The sequence below is a fragment of the Anoplopoma fimbria genome, chromosome 14, assembly GCF_027596085.1.
Source record: "Anoplopoma fimbria isolate UVic2021 breed Golden Eagle Sablefish chromosome 14, Afim_UVic_2022, whole genome shotgun sequence".
NCBI classification, from domain to species: domain Eukaryota; kingdom Metazoa; phylum Chordata; class Actinopteri; order Perciformes; family Anoplopomatidae; genus Anoplopoma; species Anoplopoma fimbria.
The window spans coordinates 11,374,587-11,396,386 of NC_072462.1; the positions used below are offsets into that span (position 1 = coordinate 11,374,587).

The 21,800-nt window shown below is 42.8% G+C and overlaps 2 protein-coding genes across 2 annotated transcripts in view; both read left to right on the forward strand.

The window, feature by feature from the left end:
- Positions 1–3,829: 3,829 nt before the first annotated feature.
- On the forward strand, positions 3,830–12,932 carry LOC129102177 (uncharacterized). The gene is made up of 7 exons (XM_054612192.1): positions 3,830–3,911; positions 5,205–5,324; positions 5,440–5,796; positions 5,943–6,056; positions 6,660–7,214; positions 7,496–7,612; positions 9,467–12,932. Exons 1-7 carry the CDS (start codon positions 3,830–3,832, stop codon positions 10,087–10,089), a joined length of 1,968 nt encoding a protein of 655 aa, XP_054468167.1. The 3' UTR covers positions 10,090–12,932.
- A 2,487-nt stretch (positions 12,933–15,419) lies between these two features.
- Positions 15,420–21,800, forward strand: part of shroom3 (shroom family member 3) — a 65,033-nt gene continuing 58,652 nt past the window's right edge. The window contains 2 exon segments of the mRNA XM_054612274.1: positions 15,420–15,933; positions 15,935–16,069. Coding sequence (XP_054468249.1) covers positions 15,895–15,933; positions 15,935–16,069 — 174 coding nt within the window. The 5' untranslated portion in view covers positions 15,420–15,894.

Sequence of the window (21,800 nt, forward strand, 5' to 3'; positions counted from 1 at the left end):
CTGCTAAGAGCTATCGATCGCTATCAAGGTACGAATGTGACGAGCTGAGAGATGAGTCAGCCGCAAGAAACCCGACGCCTCAGAGTATCAATTTTCACGGCCAAGTTTCCTCTTTAATTTGAATTTCTCTATATAACAGATCACCTCCCCGGGTAGATTTTACCTGTACTTTCACTGGTCCTCGTCCCCGTTTTTGTCACTCTACCTCAGATCAGCCTAATTTTTTTTTTTTTTTATCTCACTCAACCTGCATTTCCTCAACTTGTATCACGTTTCGTTTATTTTTGATATCACAGTCACTTTATGAATGCTGCTAGCAGTGGGAAAAACCTCACAGCTGCAACTTTTGCTTTAGCTGTCTGAACATCAACAGTGTTGGAACTATATTGTTTGTATTTACAATATTTGTATTTATAATAAGAACTGAAATTTGCCAGTTAGAACCTAGTAAGACACAATAGATTCTCAGATTTCATGCAGCAGTAGCTGTTTCTGTAACACGTTTTTTCCTATTAATTCAGGATTCTTTAGATGTTAACAATGTTTGTGTATTGGTGCTTATTGGACAACAGGTGGAACTGTCGTACATTTTTTAATATTTAATGATAATATTTAAGATCCAGGTCACCGATGGATTCTCATAGTGACACCAAATGTTGTGTGACCATGCTGTATTTTCAGCCCTGTCTCATTCCCAGCTCGTCAAATACCGACGTTTAGTCATGGCCTTCGGTGTAACACAATTGTAAACCTATCCAAAGTCCAGGAGGAAGTTGGGGTGGATGTATGAGTCAAACAAACAGAGGACTCTCACCCTGGAGACCGCTGTTCGTGTCACGTGTGATACCAAAACCGTTGACTTATTTTAAGTTACCTAAGTACTTTACGTGAAGTATAGAACTGCAACAGTGAATCGATCAGTTGTCCTCTATTATTCGCCAACTATTTTGACGATGGATTAAAAGTGACGCCAAGTGGTCATGACCAAATGTCAGTATGTAACGAGTTGGGAGGGAGAGCAGTTGGTATTTTACACACAACATTTGGAGGCACTATGACACAAAGTTGCTCTTAGCTCACCAGTACTTTGTTTAAAAGTCATCATATGTAGTTTGTACAACCAGTGCATCATCCAGTATTGTAAAACCATGACTACTGGTTATGTAACGCATTACTCAGCTTTCCTTGTGGCGTCCTGCTGCCATCTAGTGCCTCTCCAGAATGTAGGATTATAGATGCCACTTAGCAGGCAGCAGGACACCACGGATGTGTTTCAAAACGACGGTGCGTCTGGCTCCGAAGTTTCAGACCTCGGTAAACTTCCAGATCAGCTGGTCATCTGTGTGCTTAGGATGTAATGAGGGTATTTGTTGCACACATGAGGTTTTTCCCCCCATCAGCAGTGATATTCCTGAGAATGAACTTATACTTGAAGCATCAGACGGAGATTTCTACAAGAGCTTTAGAGAGGAATCAGGGAGAAATGCTGAAGAGTTTAGCAGAATATAACCGACACAGAGCGCACATATAGTTATTTACTTTATTAGCTTGAAATGTAAATGCACATGCAAATTATATTATATGGTTTGTATATAAGTGGGATGTTGGATCGGCTCGTTTGTTGTGGTTGATATGAGGGTTGTCTTTTGGTTGTCAGTCCTGCAGAGCTCAGCGGCACCAAGGCAGTAGGGGTTGGGGGTTCAATTCCCCGGGACGAACAAATAAGTTCCTTTCTTCTGTTATTCACACCTGAGTCTGTTTACATGCACACTAGTATATGAGTCTATTTTATCTTTGGTCATCGTTAAAACATGATGATGATGAAACAAAGGGAAACTGGTCATTATTTTGGAGTATTTTCTAATCTTATTACCTCTTTCTTTATTTTAAGTTTTCCATAATGACCATGAATACAAAGTTGCGATTTTGCTCTTTCACCAGTTTCTTTTACCAGTGTTTTTTGTATAAACCAGGATGAGTTTTCTGCAGCCAAAATACAATGTTTGTACGAGCGAATACTCCAAAACCCAGATGTCCAAGCAGGACGTTAGTGTGCATGTGAACACTCGCAGTTATTTAACTGATGACTGCACCCGGCTCAGTTATTCCAGCAGCAGTGACACTGACTCAGTGGTGTAAATATTGTACATGGATTAAATGTTTGTACATGTGAAGACATGAAATGTACATGGGATTCACTGTAAATACACTGTGTCCGTTGTCTCGTCTGGAAGTGTACCAGCCAGGTGTTGGTTGTTGGAAATTAAAAAGAGAACAACACTTGGCATCTGCTTATCAAGTGCTTTTATTTTTGTTCCCTGCATCCTCCTGAGAGCCAGAAAAAAGTTTCTCCCTATCTCAACTGTGGAATGTCTTGTCTCATTCAATAACAGGGACCATGTTTTTCCTTTCTCTCTATGTCCTTTGTGTGGGACATGAGGACGCCATCGTGGGAAAATAGAATCCTTTCTGCATTTATGTAACTGCACACACATTTAGTAAAAGTAATATTTAATCCAGTAAACTCCCAGTTTAATTTCTGCTGCTTTGTTTGCTTAAGGAGATATGGAGACATTAACACTGAACATTTGAGTTATGATTTTACTCAACTGTTACCTATTACAATAACTTAACGATCACTATTATGAACAAAATACTTTATCAGAATCTGAAGCTGTTTATTGCCAAGTACGTTACAAATACAAGGTATTTAAAAATAGAAAAATATGAATATATACAATAAAATATGTTAAACAAATAAGAGTATGTTAAAACAAGAACATTGTGTTATTTAAGTGTCAAGATGTGCAAGGGTGTAAATTGTAAGAGATTGTCCTGGGGATGTAATTGTCTAGGTCAGTGGGTCAGTGGGGGTCCCGGGCTTTACTGATCAACCCAACTGCAGATGGGAAGAGGAGCGTGAGGTCTTGGTCCTGATGGACCGCAGCCTCCTGCCAGAGGGAAGGGGCTCAAAGAGCTTGTGTTCAGGGTGAGAGGTGTCAGCTACAATCTTCCTCTCCCACCTCAAAGTCCTGAAGGCGAACAAGTCGTGGAGTGCCGGCATATTGCGGCCAATCACTCTCTCAGCAGAGTGGATGATACGTACCAGACGATGATGGAGGAGGAGGGGATGGACTCAATGATGGCAGTGTTGAAGTGCAGTGGGACAGGACAAGGCGCTCAAAAGACTTCATGACCACAGAGGTCAGGGCCTGTGATCCTTGGTTTTTTTGGGGACGGGGATGATGGTGAAGGCCTTTAAGCAGGCTGGGACGTGGCAAGTCTCCAGTGAGGTGATGAAAATGTCTGTGAACACCGGAGACAGCTGATCAGCACAGTGCTTCAGGATGGAGGGAGAGTCTGGGCTGGCTGCTTTGCGGGGGTTCTGACTTTAAACAGCCTGTTGACGTCTCTCTCCAGAATAGAGAGTCCCTGCTTTGTTATTACAAATGAATTATAAGATAGATTTTTAATTTTGCAAATAATACATTTAATATTGAAAGTCTTGAAAATCACAAGATTTAAAGTTTATTCTTTGCCAGAACAGCTTCTAAATATTTAAATTACAATCATCAACTAACCTAAACTGCATTAAATTAAATTAAATTAAATTCAATTAAATTAATTTCATTTTTAAAAATCTAGGTAGAATAGAGAGAAGTCCTCTTGTATCTTGAGATTTGGGCAACAGCTGTGGCGATGAACACCACTCGACAGCGACCTCTACTGGGCAATTCAGGGTCAGTAACGTTTGCCCAATCAGAGCCTGGAGTGCGGTCATGTGACCTGGCAGCGGCACAGGATAAGGATTGAACGGCAACAAACAAATATGGAGGTGTCTCCGTTCAGCGTCACACCAGAGAGGTACTGGACGGAGGAGAAAGAGAGGGCGCTCATAGCGTTCTTTTCCAGTAAGTCAAAAACCTTACTCTAGCAACTTGTCGTCCCATAGAAGTTGCCTTTTTTTATCGGTGGGTTGTCGTAAACTGCAACAATTGGGGGCAACCGTTGCTCGACGAGACCGACGGAAACTAGCGACACAGACGGATAACAGCAATGGCGACTAGCAACTTAAGTGTAGTTAGCTGTTATTCTCTAGTCTACGCTCCGTGTTCAGAGTGTCGCTCTGTGGGTGTGACTATGAATGACTATGAATGGATGACAGTGTTCTGCGTTGTAACTACATCTCACGTTAAATGGAGGGTTTGTTATCATTAACTACTCCGTACCTAACGTTAGATTAAATAATGACGTCTGATAAAGTGTAGTTAGTGCTTAAGATACTGTAAACATTTAAATGTCGTGTTTTAAGCTCATGCACATTATACAATAGTTTCTCATGAAACATCTGGTGGATGCAGTTGCCCTGTTGAGTTCATGAAGAATGACTCCTGATGCGCCCACAGATTTTCAGATTAAAAGCATTTTTACACCTGACTAAAGAAACTCTATAGAGTCTAAAAAGCGACACAAGGAAGCTGCAACACAAGACATGACTAATGTCCCCAAATCACCACTATTAGAATAACAGGCCTGCTCTGATTACCAGCCGGTTAACACTGGACTGTATTTCTATGTTCATATATACTTTACAATATATACTTCATTTCTATACCTTGTAAGTACACAGAAAAAAACCACAGACTTTTTCTAAAATATATATTGTATCAGCACAAATCCTGCCGACTGAAAGTTTTGGGATGGCCTTTCAAACAGACTGACTTGCAGATCAATGATTTGAGTCTGACAAACTTCTGGTCCAAATGTGGAGACCTTTAGTCAGAACTTTGAATTGTTGATAATCGCTGAAACGGTGGGGGCTCAACAAATGTGTGGAGTTTCTTCAAGGGATGCACCGATCTAATTTTCTCCGTCCCGATTGCGATATTGGGTATCAGTCCTGATCCGATACCAGTGTTTGATTGATTGAGCTGTATGCCTTACTGTGTGGAAGTGTCTGAGACCATTCTTTTATGTGTTAAGGCAACATCAGGCTTCACTTAAACATTGTTTTTTTCACTTTATAAAACAAATCCCAATATCAGATCAAGTATTGGTTGGTTCCTAGTTTCTAAAATGAACGAAGATTTGGCTATATATATATATATATATACATACACACACACACACACACACACACACACACACACACACACACACACACAATTTAGCAGGCGAGTAACAATTTTATTTTAATTTCCCAGAGCACGGCTGCCTGTGGAACCACAAGTCCGAGAGTTACAAGAACCGACAGCTGCGATGGAAAACCCTGGAACGCCTGAGGATCCTTCTGTCAGCTCACCCTCCACCTGTTCCTCTCACAGGTGAGCCTGAGCTCGGATTCATTTTTTTTTTTTTTTTTTTTTTTTTTTTTTTTCCTAAGCTTCAATTTGTCTAGGAGCTAAACAAAACATCCTATCCTCCTCTCTTTCTCTCCAGTGGAAGACATTAAGAACAAGTTCAAGAACCTCCGCACCACCTTCCAGCGCCAGTACAAAATGGTCAAGGCGAGCGAGGCGTGCCAGTCCGACGGCTTGTTTGTGCCGCAGTGGAAGCACTACGAGCAGCTGATGTTCCTGCGGTGCTGCTGGGACCAGGACGGCGGCCCTGACGAACTGCCGCCCTCGCCCTCACCACAAGAGGAGAGCCGGCCCGTCGTCTCTTCCCCGGGGCTGATTGTCCCCCTCCTCCCCGCCCTGTCCACCTCCACCCCCTCCTCCTGCATCCCCTCCAACACGCCGGTGAAATGTTACTGGACTGAAGAGAGGGAGCGCGTGCTGATAGCTTTCTACTCAGGTAAACAGACAAAGAAAACTTGGATCCAGATCTGAGCGATCAGTTGTTACCGCCAAAAGAATTGGGATCCTAACCCTAATGATGGTTTGGATTCCCGCAGTGCCAGTGTCCAGTGGTTTATGTGTGTCATTGTGTTGTTTTTACAGAGCATGACTGCCTCTGGAAAAAGAAGTCCGAAAACCACAACAACCGTCAGCTCAGACTGAGGCTGCTGGAGGCTCTAAGGAGCCAGCTGACCGACCACTCGGTGTCTTTCTCGGGTAGGTATTACAAGGTCCTGCTTGTTTTGATTGCTATAGTCCGACATATCACGTCCCTCATACCATTCGGGATCAGTTCCTACGGTAGGGTCAAAAGTACATTACCAGCACATTCAGGAATTCTAGAGGGGTATATCTTATGTTGGACCATATTTTTAGTATGCTGGGCCCTGACCCCCAAGGTAATACACAGGAACAAAGTGACAGCAGTAAATTGCTTTACTCCCGTGCTGGTACTCCTGTTTGTTTCTCCAAACTGGGGGCGTGCCGACCTCCATCTACTATAGAAAGTACACAGACTGCGGATAAGTACCTCATTCAGCCTCTTCAAAAAATCCAAACTATCCCTATAACACTGCATTGACATACCATTAGGTACAATGGCTAACATGTTACCTAATGAACGTAAGTCCAACACACTCCAACTCCTGAGAAAAATTACCCATCTCTTTAGCTGCTAAATGTCCCTCTTCAGCAAATGTGCTGTAAAACCAAAACTATGAGCGGAAAGAGGCTGAAAAGAAGAGTTGGTTCAGTGTTGATATAAAATGTTTTACAGAGACCAGTAGTAGGAGATGTGACTACTTTGTTGCTGTTTTGCAGTTGAAGACATGAAGTGCAAGTTCAAGAACCTCCGGACAGTTTTTTACCGTGAATACAAGGCGGTGCAGGCCAGCAGGGTGTCTGACAAACTCCACGTGTCCAAATGGAAACACTATCAGCAGCTGCTCTTCCTCTGCGAGTCCTGCGACGAAGACGAAAGCCCTGACAACGTGCAGATACTGACGCCCCGTGAAGACTGGGACCTGGAGCACGGGAACCAAACGCCCTCTTCAACCCTGAGCGGCTTCTCCTCCAGCTCCGCCCAAATCAACTACAGCAATCCCTCTGCCCCCTCCAGCAACGCCAAAGCCGACACTGGCGCTGTGTACCAAGTCTTCCTCCCTGCTTCTCAAGACGACCTCACACTAGCGAGCCAAACAGCTGCCGTCACATTCGGCGCCTGTCCTTCCTCTCTGCCGCTGGACACCAAACCTTGTACAAACCCCTCCCCTCTAAATTTTTCCAGTCCGGTTCAGGCCGACAGCAGACTGAGCGCCGACTCCCGCTGCCACTGGAACGAGGCCAAAGTACAGCAGCTCATATCGTTTTACTCGGGTTGGTGCCATCATTTATGTTGCTACTGAATTGTTGATCCTGATTCGTTTTGACATTTTGACAGAATTATATTTCTAGATTACAAGTGGAAAAAGACTTGATGCAGGTAATATAAAAAAAAATTGTAGTCAGCGTAATTTGCTTGTTGTTGTAATACTCATTGCGGCCACAGGAGGCTGTGTTGCACCACTACACCTTGTTCCATATAGGACTAAAGCATTCATGTTTGCTTTCAGGTGTTTGTTTTATTTATTTAATTCAATATGATGTGCTTTTTCCAGAGCACAGCTGTCTGTGGAACCACAAGTCCGAGAGCTACAGGAACAGGCTTTTGAGACAGAGCCTGTTGGAGACGCTGAGCAGCCTCCTGTCCGACAATGAGTCGGCCCCATTCACAGGTAACAGTGATGGTTCTACAGTGGGTACGGAAAGTATTCAGACCCCTTTACATTTTTCACCCTTTCTTTCATTGCAGCCATTTGCTAAAATCGAAAAAGTTAATTTTTTTCGCATTAATGTACACTCAGCAACCCATCTTGACAGAAAAAAACAGAAATGTAGAAATTTTTGCAAATGTATTAAAAAAGAAAAACTGAAATATCACATGGTCATAAGTATTCAGACCCTTTGCTCAGTATTGAGTAGAAACACCCTTTTGAGCTAGTACAGCCATGAGTCTTCTTGGGAATGATGCAACAAGTTTCTCACACCTGGATTTGGGGATCCTCTGCCATTCTTCCTTGCAGATCCTCTCCAGTTCTGTCAGGTTGGATGGTGAACGTTGGTGGACAGCCATTTTCAGGTCTCTCCAGAGATGCTCAATTGGGTTTAGGTCAGGGCTCTGGCTGGGCCAGTCAAGAATGGTCACAGACTTGTTCCGAAGCCACTCCTTTGTTATTTTAGCTGTGTGCTTCGGGTCATTGTCTTGTTGGAAGGTGAACCTTCGGCCCAGTCTGAGGTCCTGAGCACTCTGGAGGAGGTTTTCTTCCAGGATATCTCTGTACTTGGCCGCATTCATCTTTCCTTCAATTGCAACCAGTCGTCCTGTCCCTGCAGCTGAAAAACACCCCCATAGCATGATGCTGCCACCACCATGTTTCACTGTTGGGATTGTATTGGGCAGGTGATGAGCAGTGCCTGGTTTTCTCCACACATACCGCTTAGAATTAACGCCAAAAGTTCAATCTTGGTCTCATTAGACCAGAGAATCTTATTTCTCATAGTTTGGGAGTCCTCCATGTGTTTTTTGGCAAACTCTATGCGGGCTTTCATATGTCTTGCACTGAGGAGAGGCTTCCGTCGGGCCACTCTGCCATAAAGCCCCGACTGGTGGAGGGCTGCAGTGATAGTTGACTTTGTGGAACTTTCTCCCATCTCCCTACTGCATCTCTGGAGCTCAGCCACAGTGATCTTTGGGTTCTTCTTTACCTCTCTCACCAAGGCTCTTCTCCCACGATTGCTCAGTTTGGCTGGACGGCCAGGTCTAGGAAGAGTTCTGGTCATCCCATACTTCTTCCATTTAAGGATTATGGAGGCCACTGTGCTCTTAGGAACCTTGAGTGCTGCAGAAATTATTTTGTAACCTTGGCCAGATCTGTGCCTTGCCACAATTCTGTCTCTGAGCTCCTTGGGCAGTTCCTTCAACCTCATGATTCTCATTTGTTCTGACATGCACTGTGAGCTGTAAGGTCTTATATAGACAGGTGTGTGCCTTTCCTAATCAAGTCCAATCAGTTTAATTAAACACAGCTGGACTCCAATGAAGGAGTAGAACCATCTCAAGGAGGATCAGAAGAAATGGACAACATGTGAGTTAAATATGAGTGTCACAGCAAAGGGTCTGAATACTTATGACCATGTGATATTTCATAAATTTGCAAAAATTTCTACATTTCTGTTTTTTTCTGTCAAGATGGGTTGCTGAGTGTACATTAATGCGAAAAAAAATGAACTTTTTCGATTTTAGCAAATGGCTGCAATGAAACAAAGGGTGAAAAATTTAAAGGGGTCTGAATACTTTCCGTACCCACTGTATGTGTGATAGTGTTGTCAATAGGATAACTTTGAAAATAAATGTAAATAAATACAAATGTGATGAAACGGTACCAGAGCAAATGAAAAACAAGAGGGGGAGCCATATTATAGTTTATTGGCTTCACGTTTGACTGAATCAAATTGTGATCTCAGGAAAGTGATTCCTCTCAGTATTTCCCTGTCGAGGCTGACCGTTTCTGTAATTCTTCTTTCTTCAGTGGAAGACGTAAAGACAAAGTTCAGGAACCTGCGAACCATCTTCCAGCGTGAGCACAAGGCGGTGAGCTCCAACAAAATCTGCGGTTCAGAGGACTTTTACCTCCCAAAGTGGAAACACTACCGCGAGCTGATGTTCCTCTGCGACTCCTGCGACGAGGACGAGCAGCCTGACGACCTCCACTTCCGCGGACCGCAGGAGCCCCGCCTCCTCCACCTGGACGGCCAATCCCTCAACAGCTGTTACCATGGCGCCAACCATACTGCCGCCAACCACACAGCCGCCCAACTGAACGTGGCATCATCGCGGAGGCTGGAAACCCCTCCCTCGCCCACTCCCCCAGACTCCCAGCACTCCTCCCCTTCCTCCTCCCCCTCCACACAGTCCTCCCGCACAGACAGCAGAGTGTCGGGAGGACGGAAGCGAGCCTGCCGCCGCCTCCCACAGTCCTCCGGCGAGGTGCTGGACATCATGAGGACGTTCTGTCAAAGCCAGGCGGCGTCTCAGCACACAGGCTTCCTGAAGTACGTGGAGGAGTGTCTGAATGAGACGCCACCGGACAAAGTGAAGAAGCTGAAGAAGAAGATCATTGAGACGATCCACAGCATGTCAGAGGAGACTTAGGCCGTTTCTCAATAAGTGAACTTCTCTGTACTTGTGTCCTCCTGAACTTGTGAAACGTCATCTAGCGCGGCCCAAGTACTGTTCCAATACACAAGTTCGCATTCAGCCAAGTACGGTCCAAATACCCGGAAGTGTACTTGCTCCGCCCATTATATCGGGGATGACTTGTGTGGACTTTGGACAACCAAGTATCCCAGAATGCATTTCACCAGCAAACAAGAGACGACAATAGCGGAGACGACTCACAACTGTCATCATATCATTGTCTAAATACTGCTGTTGTTGTGTAACGGAATTTAGTTTTAAGATTTTTTTAAGCGAGAATGTAGTTGTTAAGACTTAAAATATGCGGTCAATTTATCAAGATAGAGCCTGTTTGAAAACAGCGCCGACGTTTGTCGGAGATATGAGAGGACCAGAGAGGAGACCGGGCGGTGATGCTCATGCATCCCGCTGACAGCAGCCTTATCTCGGCAAGGCCTCTCCAGATGTGCCGCTGGCTCCGGTGTCTCTGTGGTTGCAGATGTAACACAAAATATATACATATTAATATTTTAATATTTTCTAAATGAAAACGAAAAAAGGCAGGGTTGTGTTTTATATCATATTTCGTTTTATTGTCAATATATATGACTGAAGATAACCGGAGTAGGCGGGACCGACGAGCTGAGTTGGTGACGTTGTGACGTTGGTGACGTCATCAAGTTCGCTGCTGTTCCAATTGCAAAATGACCGTACTGCGTCCTCCCATCCTCGGGAGTTTGTACTCCCGAGTCGAACTATCCAAGTCTGAACTTGCAAGTTTGCAAGTCCACACTTGACCATACTTGGTATTGAGAAACGGCCTTAGTGTTTCACGTCTGTCACGCTGGGGTTTAGTTTTTTCTTACTCCTTAAGCTTCCTGAAGAGAACATTATAAGAAAGCCCTCTACACAACATTCCCTGGCAGAGCTGCTTCAGCGGGCTTGAGCTGTGATTTTCGTGTAAAGAGAGCAAAGACACCAAACCTACCGAACCACGCCAGCGTTAGGGGCCAATCACACCAAGACGCGACGCTAGAGGCCACTGCCGCTTTAAAAGCACCTTGGCATAGCAGGTCAGGGAGGGGGAATGTGTGCGCAACAGATCATATTTGATTAATGGAAAATAGATACATAGCTACATGAAACTATCAAGAAACGACATATGAATTCCCCCGTCCTTCTGACATACTCTGTAGCTCTTTCACAGCCCAACAGCTAACTAGCTAGCTAGGAGGCTCTACCATGTATACCGGCATCAAAACAGGAAGTCAGTGGTAAAATAGTAAAATTGGCCTCTTGCTCCATTTGATAAGCTGCCTAGGCCAAGTGCGACATCGCTGAGCGGTGCAACTGCCTTGAGTTGAGTCAAAAGTTGACAAAACTTTAACTAAAACTGCGCCACTAAAAACTGCTAGCAAAGCACAAGAGAGGAGCACTTGAGAGGAGCCATCAGGCACAGTAGGAACGAATAAGAATGTTTTGCGGGAGAAGCGTCTCATTGTGATGAGGGCCTGAAGTGACAGTTCACACAATAACCAAAAAATTGTTGTTTTTCTTCTTACCTGTAGTGGTAAAAAAAAAAAATGTGAGTTGTGGCCCTTAGCTAACTGATACTGCTAGCTCACCTATCATCACTGAGCTAGCTAACATCGGAGCTCAGTCAAGCAGGACGCCATTAGCGCCTTTTGAAGAGTTAGCATGCTATGTCATACACTAACTTGCCAAAGGTAACACTTAAGATAGCATCTCAGTTATATTAGAGCATCCTGTTATAAACCACAATGCTTGACTAGTGCACATTTTTATTTGTTGGTGGAACTATAAGAAAGATCGGGATCACTAAAGCCATGGCTGCACCCAGAGTCTCCTAAATTACACCCACGTTTCCCTCACTTGCGTCTTTTTCCTTGCGACTCTCTATTCATACTCAGTCGGAGGGAGGTAAGGAAACAACACAGGTGAAGAAATGTGGGATGCACCCCATGTCATTCTGGACCGTGTTGGTATTAGATAAAACCACTAAAGATGGACATGTATTTTTAAAGCACTACAGTATTTAAAAATGTGTTTTCTTCATCCAGAGAAAGAAAATGAATCGCAAGAGACCAGTAGAACATAGAGGAAACATTCAGCTTAATTTCCTCTACTCAAAGTAAAAAAAATGTACCACTGTTTGTTTGAAATAAGTGTTTATATATCTGGAGGACAGATGTTTTAATATTTAGTGCTGAACTTACAGTAAAATGTAAAGAATTCAGTGATTAAAGAATGGGGCGTTTTTGTTTTCTGAAGTGGTAAAATTCAGAAAATAAGGTGGAACCAACGTCCGAGCTGTAATGTGCCCCTTTTATTTATTTATCAATTATGAGGGGAGATCTACGTTGTCAGTCTAAAATGTTCTATTCACCTTTTCTTTGTCTTTAACTTGTTGAGGTTTTATTACTATTATCTCATTATCAGCTGCTGCACAGCTGTGAGAAATATTGAAAGGGTAAAGGCCATCAAGTAGTTGTCTTTAAAAAAAAATATATGATGTAAATACTTTCAATGTAAAAAACATTTTTTTCTATCAATTAAAATCTTTGAAGCAATAATAGTTATATTTTTAGCACCAACTGTGATTGACAGTGTTTTTTTAACCCTGTTATTTTGCACATTCATATGAGAATGATTTATTTTGTTTGGTTGCACATCTTTGTCCAAATTTGACTCAGTGCCTTATCAGAATCACAGAACATGTATGTATGCATGTGCAGAAATGTGTCCCCTCGACTTTGGACTTTATAGGTATATTTTATTAAATGTGTAATATATACGAATCAGCTGAAGGTGTGTGTTGTTGTTTTTCCTTGAAAACTTGCAATGATAATCATTATAAATCGTAACTACTCTCACCAAGGTTAAAGTGTAATGAAAGTATTATTTAAAAGTAATTATTAAACTAAAACTATTGAGGAATATCATGGAATTGAAAGGAAAGTGAGAAGCTTCTTCACTCTATGCCCACCTAGCTTTTTGAGTAATTAAAATGTGCCCTATGTAGTGATTTGATATTTTGAGCAGGCTTTAGGAAAAGTTTAATGTAATTTTCATGCTCACCTCTAGATGGCCATCTCAGATAACAACTACCTACTCCGCTGTCTGATCCTCAGCGCCGGCCTTCAAATGAAAAACTTCTTTAAATTAAATTTTGTTTATTTCCCCATCAGGAAAAAAACAAACTTTGTGATTGATAAAATCTTAACTCAAAGTCCACTTGCAGTCCTTGCTTTTCTTGGAGCTTTGAACGATATCACAGACTAGGCCTACAATATAAGCACTCTTAGAGCCACGTTTGAAAAATTTGACATCTTTAAACCCTGCAGTTGGAAATTCATCCTGCCCTGTCAATTTATGTCTCCTAGACGTTGGATGAAATGCTTTGTGTGGCAGCTGCACTGTTTTCATCCAGTAACCAAGCCCCTCGCCACTCTTCATGGAACCCCTCTGACCCTTGAACCCTGTTAGCTGATAAACTTGATAATAATAAGCCTCTTTGATAACAGGTTAGGATAGGAGATGCATCAAAAATGACCTCAAAGAAACATGAGAAGACTACAAAGAGTCAAAAAAAGACTGCAAAGTCACAGAGGTTCACAGCCACAATGAAAAGGGGCAAAGCAACTACAAAGAGACTGATAATGACAACAAACCACACAAAATGACTACAAAGAGAACAGAACAACAACAAACAGACACAAAGTAATGTCAAAGAGACCACAAAGAAAACACAAAAAGACTACAGAGACCAAGACAACTACAAAGAGACTGATAATTACCACTAAGAAACTTTTGCTTCCTTGTGTGAGAGGTGGTGGTCCGTGACCAATGGCCCATCGTCTCATAATCTTCCCATGAGGGATACAGGTTTTACAGGAACAATATGCAACAATTTCCAAAACAAAACATGTTTAGACAATCCCTCTCAGTCATCAAGTTTGTGTCTGTATCTGCAGAGACACTGCCCTCTCTTTTAACTTTTCTTTTAATTTTGCCATGGTCGGGACAATTCTGGACACCAGCAAAAAGCCTTTGGACCCCAACTGGCGCACCCCAGCCAATAAGCAGGGGGTGCAGCCCGTTCTCATTCCCAGGTCAAACCAGACCCAGTAGCTACGGATCTTTGAACCTGAAGTGAACGAAATGATTCAAATCAGTAAATTGTTTTGTAATATCCAACTCTACTGAGTTTCTTGCCCCGACACTAAAGGCCCAAAAATGCTTCAAAGCGCTTGACAGATCATCTAAAAAGCATTCGAAACACCCTTTCCAGCATTGGGAAGTCATTCATTCCAGACTGAAACATCTCGACTATTAGATTGATTTCTGGCATTTTGTACGTTCGTGGTTCCCAGATGATAAATCACAATGAATTCGGTGATCTTCTGACTTTTCTTTCAAGCTCCGCTGCAGCGCAGACATTTGTGGGTTTGAGTGAAATGTCCCAACAAATGTTGGATGGATTGCCATGATTTTTGGTGCCTTCCCTTGAGCACGAACTGCAATCATTGTGTAGATCCTCTGACTTTTTCATCGCGGTCAAAATTTTAATTTGTCCGATACTTTGGTTTATGTCCAAATGCCTGCTGATGGCAATTCCCCTTCAGCCTCAGCTGTACAACCGGTAGCCTGCTAACAATTGTCGTGATCATGGTGGACTTTACACCTGCGTAGCACAAACACGTTAGCCATGCCGAAGCCCTTCTGTGTCGGAATATGTTATAGCATTCAGAACAGCTCAGACTTTGGCTGGATGTTTTCTGCCACACTTGAACCGATGCAAACTCTGGTCGTGGGTTAATTGTGTGACCGTGTTAAAACGATTTGATCCAGCAGACGGTCTAATGTGGCTCTCCACAGTAATCTGGTTCCAGAATGAATGGCAGCGGTGTTAGACTCTGCTGTGGAGGATTGGATTAGACCTCATCAGCACATACACACAGACACACACACGAAACACTTTCAGTACTGTGTCTTTCACAGTTGTATATAAAAAAAATTATATTCACCCTTTGCGATATGTATGTCCTTTTTTCTTCCTTGCTTTCTCTCTTATACCCCCCCCCTTCCTTCTTTCATTCTCCTCTCATTTACTACCTCTCTCCTACCTCATTTATTTATTTCTTCATTTATTTCTAACTTCTTTCCTTTTTTTTTCTTTCCTTGCCCACCTCTACTCCTCTCTTGCACCCCCCCCCCCTCCCCCTCAGTCTCTGTCTCACTCTACCTCACTCCACCTCTCTCTCTCTCTCTCTGTTTCTCTTTTCTTTTCGCTCAGTGAGTCGCAGTAAATCCTATTGTGATGCTAAACTGATTTTCGGAAGACAGATAGAGAGAGAGAGTGAGAGAGAGAGAGAGAGAGAGAGAGAGAGAGAGAGGAGGTTTGGATTTCCGTTTGAGCAGATCTGATCTTCGTTCATCTTGAAGCTTGTAACACTTTCTCCTCTCAGTAAACTTTTTAACCCCCCTCCAGACTCCAGCGGGTAGTTTCGGGGTGTTTGTTGAGTCTACTTCGCCAGAGTATCCGCAGCTCTCTGCGCTTCAGGAATGCACTTTGCAGGAGACGCAGCTCGGTGCTCCGGACACCTCTTTCTTTCACTTTTCCCTTAACGAGGAGTTATAAATGAATGAAGGCAATGCGCTGGTGAAGGAGGCATCGTTTCCTGCAGTCCGGCCCCCGACTCCTCAGTCCGCCGGGCCGCAGCCGGGCTGAGGGCAGTGAGCGCTACCCCGTCGCCGGGCATGGAGAACGGCGTCCGGGCGGGGCTCCGGCAGCCGGCGGGCAGCGGAGGAGGAGGGAGGAGGAGGAGGAGGCGGCGGCTGGGTGCTGGTGGAGGCCCGGCTGCAGGGAGGAGCGCCGTGGGGCTTCACCCTGCAGGGCGGCCTGGAGCACGGAGAGCCGCTCATCATCTCCAAGGTACGAGTCTGTTCCTCGTTCAGTCAGGTTCACCTCTGACACAGGGACCGGAGGCACTGGGTCTCAATGATATCTTGACAATAATTGTCTTTATAATCAAACTAGCCTTTTAAAATATCATCATTATTATTATTATAGTCAAACTATTTTTTTAAATAATATTTTATTATATTTATGAATATGGTCAAAGTAGCTTTTTAAAAATAATATATTTTATGATATTTATTATTACATTTGAAATAATATTTTGCTATGTACATTATTATAACATATAATATTATCTCTCTATCTCAGTTAGGAATATAGTGTGTACAATGCCGGCCGCTCTGTGCCTCTGATTGGTTTACCCTGACATTCCTCATCATGCCTTCATAGCAGGATTCAGCTGCTATTGTTCTTCCTGCTTCCAGTGACGTCAAAAGTGATGTCATCGGTGGCAAGGAGACTAAAGTGCCACTTCAGGAGTGGTAGATGGGGAATGCCATTCCAAAACTTTCTTGTTCTCCAAGCTAGTTACTTTACCCACTGTGAAAAAAAAATGCCGATAATATAAGTGCAGAGGATGGTATGAAGGAGGATTTTGGCAGTGTACATTTCACAGTGTTTTGCTGACTCAAATATTCGGCCGTATTCAGGCCTTCCGAGGCTGCAGCAGAGCGGGAAAAAAATGGCCGACTAGGATTACAATGACCTATCAAGACCATGAAGCTATTCTTAGTCAAGAGAAACTTGAATTCATAAGGTGTACAGTTGTATTTTTCATTTTGTGTCAGAATATTTCCATTATTGACATTTTTTGAGTTTCTGTTGCTTAACAGAAGTCGCAAACTCGCCGCTCGCAATGCATCCTGGTACGTGTAGGCACTGTCGGCCTGAGCAGGAGAAACCAGCTTTCTCGATCAATACAACATGCACTGGAGAAATTATTTCTTCAGTGGGTTACATTTACCATCAGCGATGATTGGATATCCACTTAAAAGGTGGCAAATTTTCCCTTTAAACATCCAAAACTTTAATATAGCATTATATAAAGCATTTTTCTGACCATTATTGAGAAAGCAAATTAAAGGGTATTTCACTTCCTTAAAGTTGGTTGCCTCCCAGGGGACAGTTTTAACAAAGAATGGTCACATTCAAAGCAACAGAGGCAGAGATAACCTTGTTTTTAGTTATGGGTCAAGCTCCAAAAACAGTCGAACCTAAATTTGACATGATGCAACCAATAGCATCACTTTATTGGACCCTACCCACCTGGTTAAATCCAATTTTTTTCAACTTCATGTCAGAATTTCTTATGCATGTTTTTTGTTAGAAAAATGAAGTTTCTAAATTAATCTAATATGACCCTGATGATGTCATCTCACTGTAGCTACTACGCTAACATTAGCTTCACAGACAACCCTGAATCCTGGAATCAGTGCTTTTGGCTTAAATCAATGCTTAAATGTTTAACTGAAAGATTCAGACTCCTGTTAACTATTTGCCATTTGTCATTTACCCTCAACCACAGCTGAAAAGAACACCGTGTTACCAGTAAACGCTAGGTTGTTTATCCAAGCCGTCTCTCATTTTGACACATCACATAAACAGAGTCCACTTCCTTCCTTTTCAAACCTCAAACTGATACATGGTGATGTTCTTCCTCAACAAACCATCTGTAGACAAAGCTCAACAGTGCAGACTCTCATATGTATGTCAAGGCAATGCCAAGAACCTGGGGAAACCCCATCTGACATGGCATGCAGAGTGTTTGATTCTGTGGTTGACCAACTCACAGAATCAACTTCAGCTGACAAAACAGTTGTTAATTTAGCCGGCAAAATATTTGGCTGCTGAATAATTCTTTCACCTCTTGTAGGTTGTTAAGGCACAATGTGAGTTATATTACTTTTAAAAATATGGCGCTTTCACAGTGTGATTTTGATGTAGAAATGATAAATCGCTCAGCCCTGGCTACTGTAATAAGGAAAGTGATCATTAATGATAGCCTTTCTGTCCTCGCAGCCATGTGGCCTCATTTTATTAAAATGCAAATCAGCAGGCCAGTGTGTGTGTGTGTGTGTATGGAGGTCATTCTGGGATGGAGGCCAAACTGCTGTAAAATAGGACAAGAATGTGAATTATGTGTTTTCCTGACTGATTTTGAACACACTCATGCTTTTATTTTGTGCCGTAATTGGATCAGCGTTAGCACCGTTCTCCATGTTTGACCCGACATCTGCCTGAAGTCTCACTCTCTGTCAGTACGACAGTGTCCCACAGCCTTTTTCTGTCTTTCTCTTTCCTCTCCCTTTCAGTCTCCGTCTGTCTACTGTCTGTTTGTCTCTACATATTCAACTAATGTCTCCCTGTTTAGTTCTAAACCTTACCACAGAGTGGAAACGATGTACGTCCACACCAGGTCATTTTTGTGAAGCTCTACATCCACACTGAACTCTTGTTCTTCCTCTTCTTCCTCGGCAAGACAAGTACAAAAGAGATTTGTCACCCTCAGGTTGTTTATTATCAGCGCAGCACATTTCTCGCAGGGTCAGAGGTCACAGTGAAAGTTTCTGCTAATCCAGGTGGTTTGGTTCAGGTTAAACAGTCCTAATGAGTCTTAATCTGAAGGTCTCATGACTGGCATCGAACTGGACGTGTACAATTACACTGCCAGGGTTACACCTTCAAAATAATGGATAACGATTAAGTTGTAACCCAAACTCTACTGTGAATATCTGTGGGTTTCAGCGTTGATCTGCTCTGCTCTGCTTACAGTAGTTGTAGCTCCATCACAGTTGTGCAAACTTGTACCCAACCTGTAAAGGATCCATGACGACCGTATCAGGGACATTTCTATTAAAAACAAATCCATTAACTCATCAGTTATCAAGCTTGTGGCCCATTACCTTGCCCAGTATTGAAACAGCTGGAAAAGCCTTAGACTGGTCCACTTATAAACCTCCATTTGATGGTTCACCTCAGCATTGATCAATGTTTTTCTTGTTGCAGATTGATCATAAAAATCATGTTTTGTTTTTTTATAGCAACAGCTCTTAAAGAGTAAAGCCTAAACTCATAGAACCTGGGGTTATGATTCGTAACCATGTTCTCTGTTCAAAAGAGTAGGTAATACAACTGAGAGTAACTGCTTGGAGAACAGGCTTAGGTGCCAATGTGGCTGCCTGTGGGACAAACATAGACTGTATATAAGAAGTATTGGCATTTTGGCTGTTGCCATCTTGTTTTTTGCAACCAGTGAACGGAAGTGACCATTTTTGGACTGTGGAGGAGTGATGTAGAGACGCTGTATTTGGCTCTGCTAGCAATTGCGACCTGTCAATCACAAGGTAGCCTGTCCTAAAGTATACACCGCTTAATCGTCTATTTGACTCTAAATGTGACCATAATTTACTAAATGAACATCATGCTGTATTGAAGAAGACTTGAAACTAGAGATTGAGACCATAAACTCATGTTTACAAAGTTTACTGAGGGAATAAATGAAGTGAGAAGTAGGGAAATTTTCTCATAGACATCTATACAATCCGACTTCTTTTAGTGACCAGGGGAATCACCCACTGATGGCCATTAGAGATAATGCAAGTTTAAGGCACTTCCAAATTGGCTTCACTCTTCAAGTTTCTTAAAAGGGACAGACACAATCTCTCACATGATTAATAATGAACACACATCAAAGTGTTTTTTGAGTGGTGGTAGAGGTGGAAAACCGAACCAAACCTGATGTGCATTAATTCATTTTCAAAAAGACACCCCAGACCTGAAACGGACCCAAGTATAATTAGATCTATAATGTATAATGAGACATATTGACACGTGAGACTTGTGGTAATAGACCCAGTCCATCTTAGGTCTACAGTTGAGTCACAGTTAGAGAGAACCAAATAGACCCGAGAAACCTTTTAAATTAAAAATGTAGCATGTGTTTCGGATCCCGTCAGGTCCGATCAAACTTAAGAACAGAGCAAAGACTTGAAACGGATTTGGACTACAATAAGATTGGGTTTTCTTAGGTTTTCAGAGGGTCAGGTCCAAAGCACCTCCAGCTTGGCGGGGTACGAAAGTGATTAATAAAATTACCAAAATAAGAGCCTGCTTATTTGGTTTACATTTTTTTGAAGAAGCTGCAAATATCAAAATAAATAACAGTATCCACAATGTCCCACTACTCCAGTGGTTACCAAACTGGGGGTCACAAGATGATTTAAAGGGTTTTTCCCCAGCTTGATCTTTTGGGATGGAAACTCGGGACATCTCAGCCTGTCTTGCTCCAAATACATCAAAAACACACTCTGTTGAGTCCCCCAACTTTATGGAAATGTAGAAGAAAATTAGCTTCATACCCATTTAAATCCCAATCTTAATATTGACCTAGTCCCTAAGTGTGTGTGTTAGGAGATCCTTAATTTTTCACTTTCTCTTTCTTTTGCCTTGAGTAGACAGTAACAGTGCAATGAAAGACCAGAAACACAGGGACAGGTATGACATCAGAAGTAGATATTGATACATTTTATTTTGACAAGCCAACAAATGCACAACCATGCTATTCATAAACACGTTTTCTCGGCGGAGCCCCCCACCCCCCCCTCCACTGCTGTCTGAGGATATTTTCCCAAATCACACAGTCTTTATTGATTAGAGGAGGTATGTTGTTTCAGTCACGGTATGAACAGGCTGAGCCCCTCTGTTTGGATATCTCCGGCTTCAGGATAATGAATTTCAGCTGGAATACCAAAGTCAGTGACACACACATACACACACATACTCTCCCTCTCACACGGTGTTACTGAGTGATTCTGCGAGCCTTATTTGGGTATATTTATTCCTGAAAAAGGCAAACAGTGTTCTACCACCGCTCTACAGAGCCGAGCAATGGTTTACATTTTAACACATTGTTTTTCTATCACAGCTCTGAGAGGACGTTTTATTTCCTTTATATAAGCACGGCTCATTGGACACATCTCACATTTGTGTTACTCAGTCAAGTCAGTCAACCCATCTTTGTCTTTTGGGTGAGCCTGCGCCTCACAACAAACCCCCATTTGTTGAAGGGTTTTGCCAAATGTCATTGTGTTTTCTGTAATAGGTGATTAAAGTCACTCGACACATACAGTACATGGGTGGGAGAGCTGCATTTGAGGACCCTTCGAATGTCGGGGCTGTGTGGATCAAAACACATCATGCTTTTGTTGAAAAGTAACACATGTTGTAATTCAGTAGAGGGTCAGACACGCCCTGAGTGAAATTCTTGGCAGTTGTTTTAACATTCAAAGACTCCCAGTTTTGTTGTTTCAGAACAGTGCTAGATACGGGGCGGCTGTGGCTCAGTGGAGAGCAGGGTCGTCCCCCAATCAGAGGATCGGTGGTTCGATCCCTGGCTCCGGCAGTCCATGTCGATGTGTCCTTGGGCAAGACACTTAACCCCAAATTGCTCCCGCAGGCTGTTCCTGCGGTGTATGTATGTGTATGAATGTTAGTTAGGGTCCTGATGGTCAGGTGGCACCTTGCATGGTAGCTCCTGTCATCAGTGTATGAATGGGTGTGAATGGGTGAATGATTAGTAATGTAAAAAGCGCTTTGAGTGGTCGGAAGACTAGAAAAGTCCATTTACCATTTGTCAATCACAGGAAAGCATGTTAAATCTACTATCAAATACAGTCACTCTCTGTTGTTAGTTAATGTATTTCTAGCCCCCCATTGAGAACCCGACCTTTGATCTTTGTAGTCATCC

Coding starts and splice junctions, on each gene's coding strand:
- LOC129102177 (XM_054612192.1), top strand. CDS start 3,830: ATGGAGGTGTCTCCGTTCAGCGTCACACCAGAGAGGTACTGGACGGAG. Junction 5,797..5,942: donor GCTGATAGCTTTCTACTCAG/GTAAACAGACAA, acceptor TTGTTTTTACAG/AGCATGACTGCCTCTGGAAA. Junction 7,215..7,495: donor GCTCATATCGTTTTACTCGG/GTTGGTGCCATC, acceptor TGCTTTTTCCAG/AGCACAGCTGTCTGTGGAAC.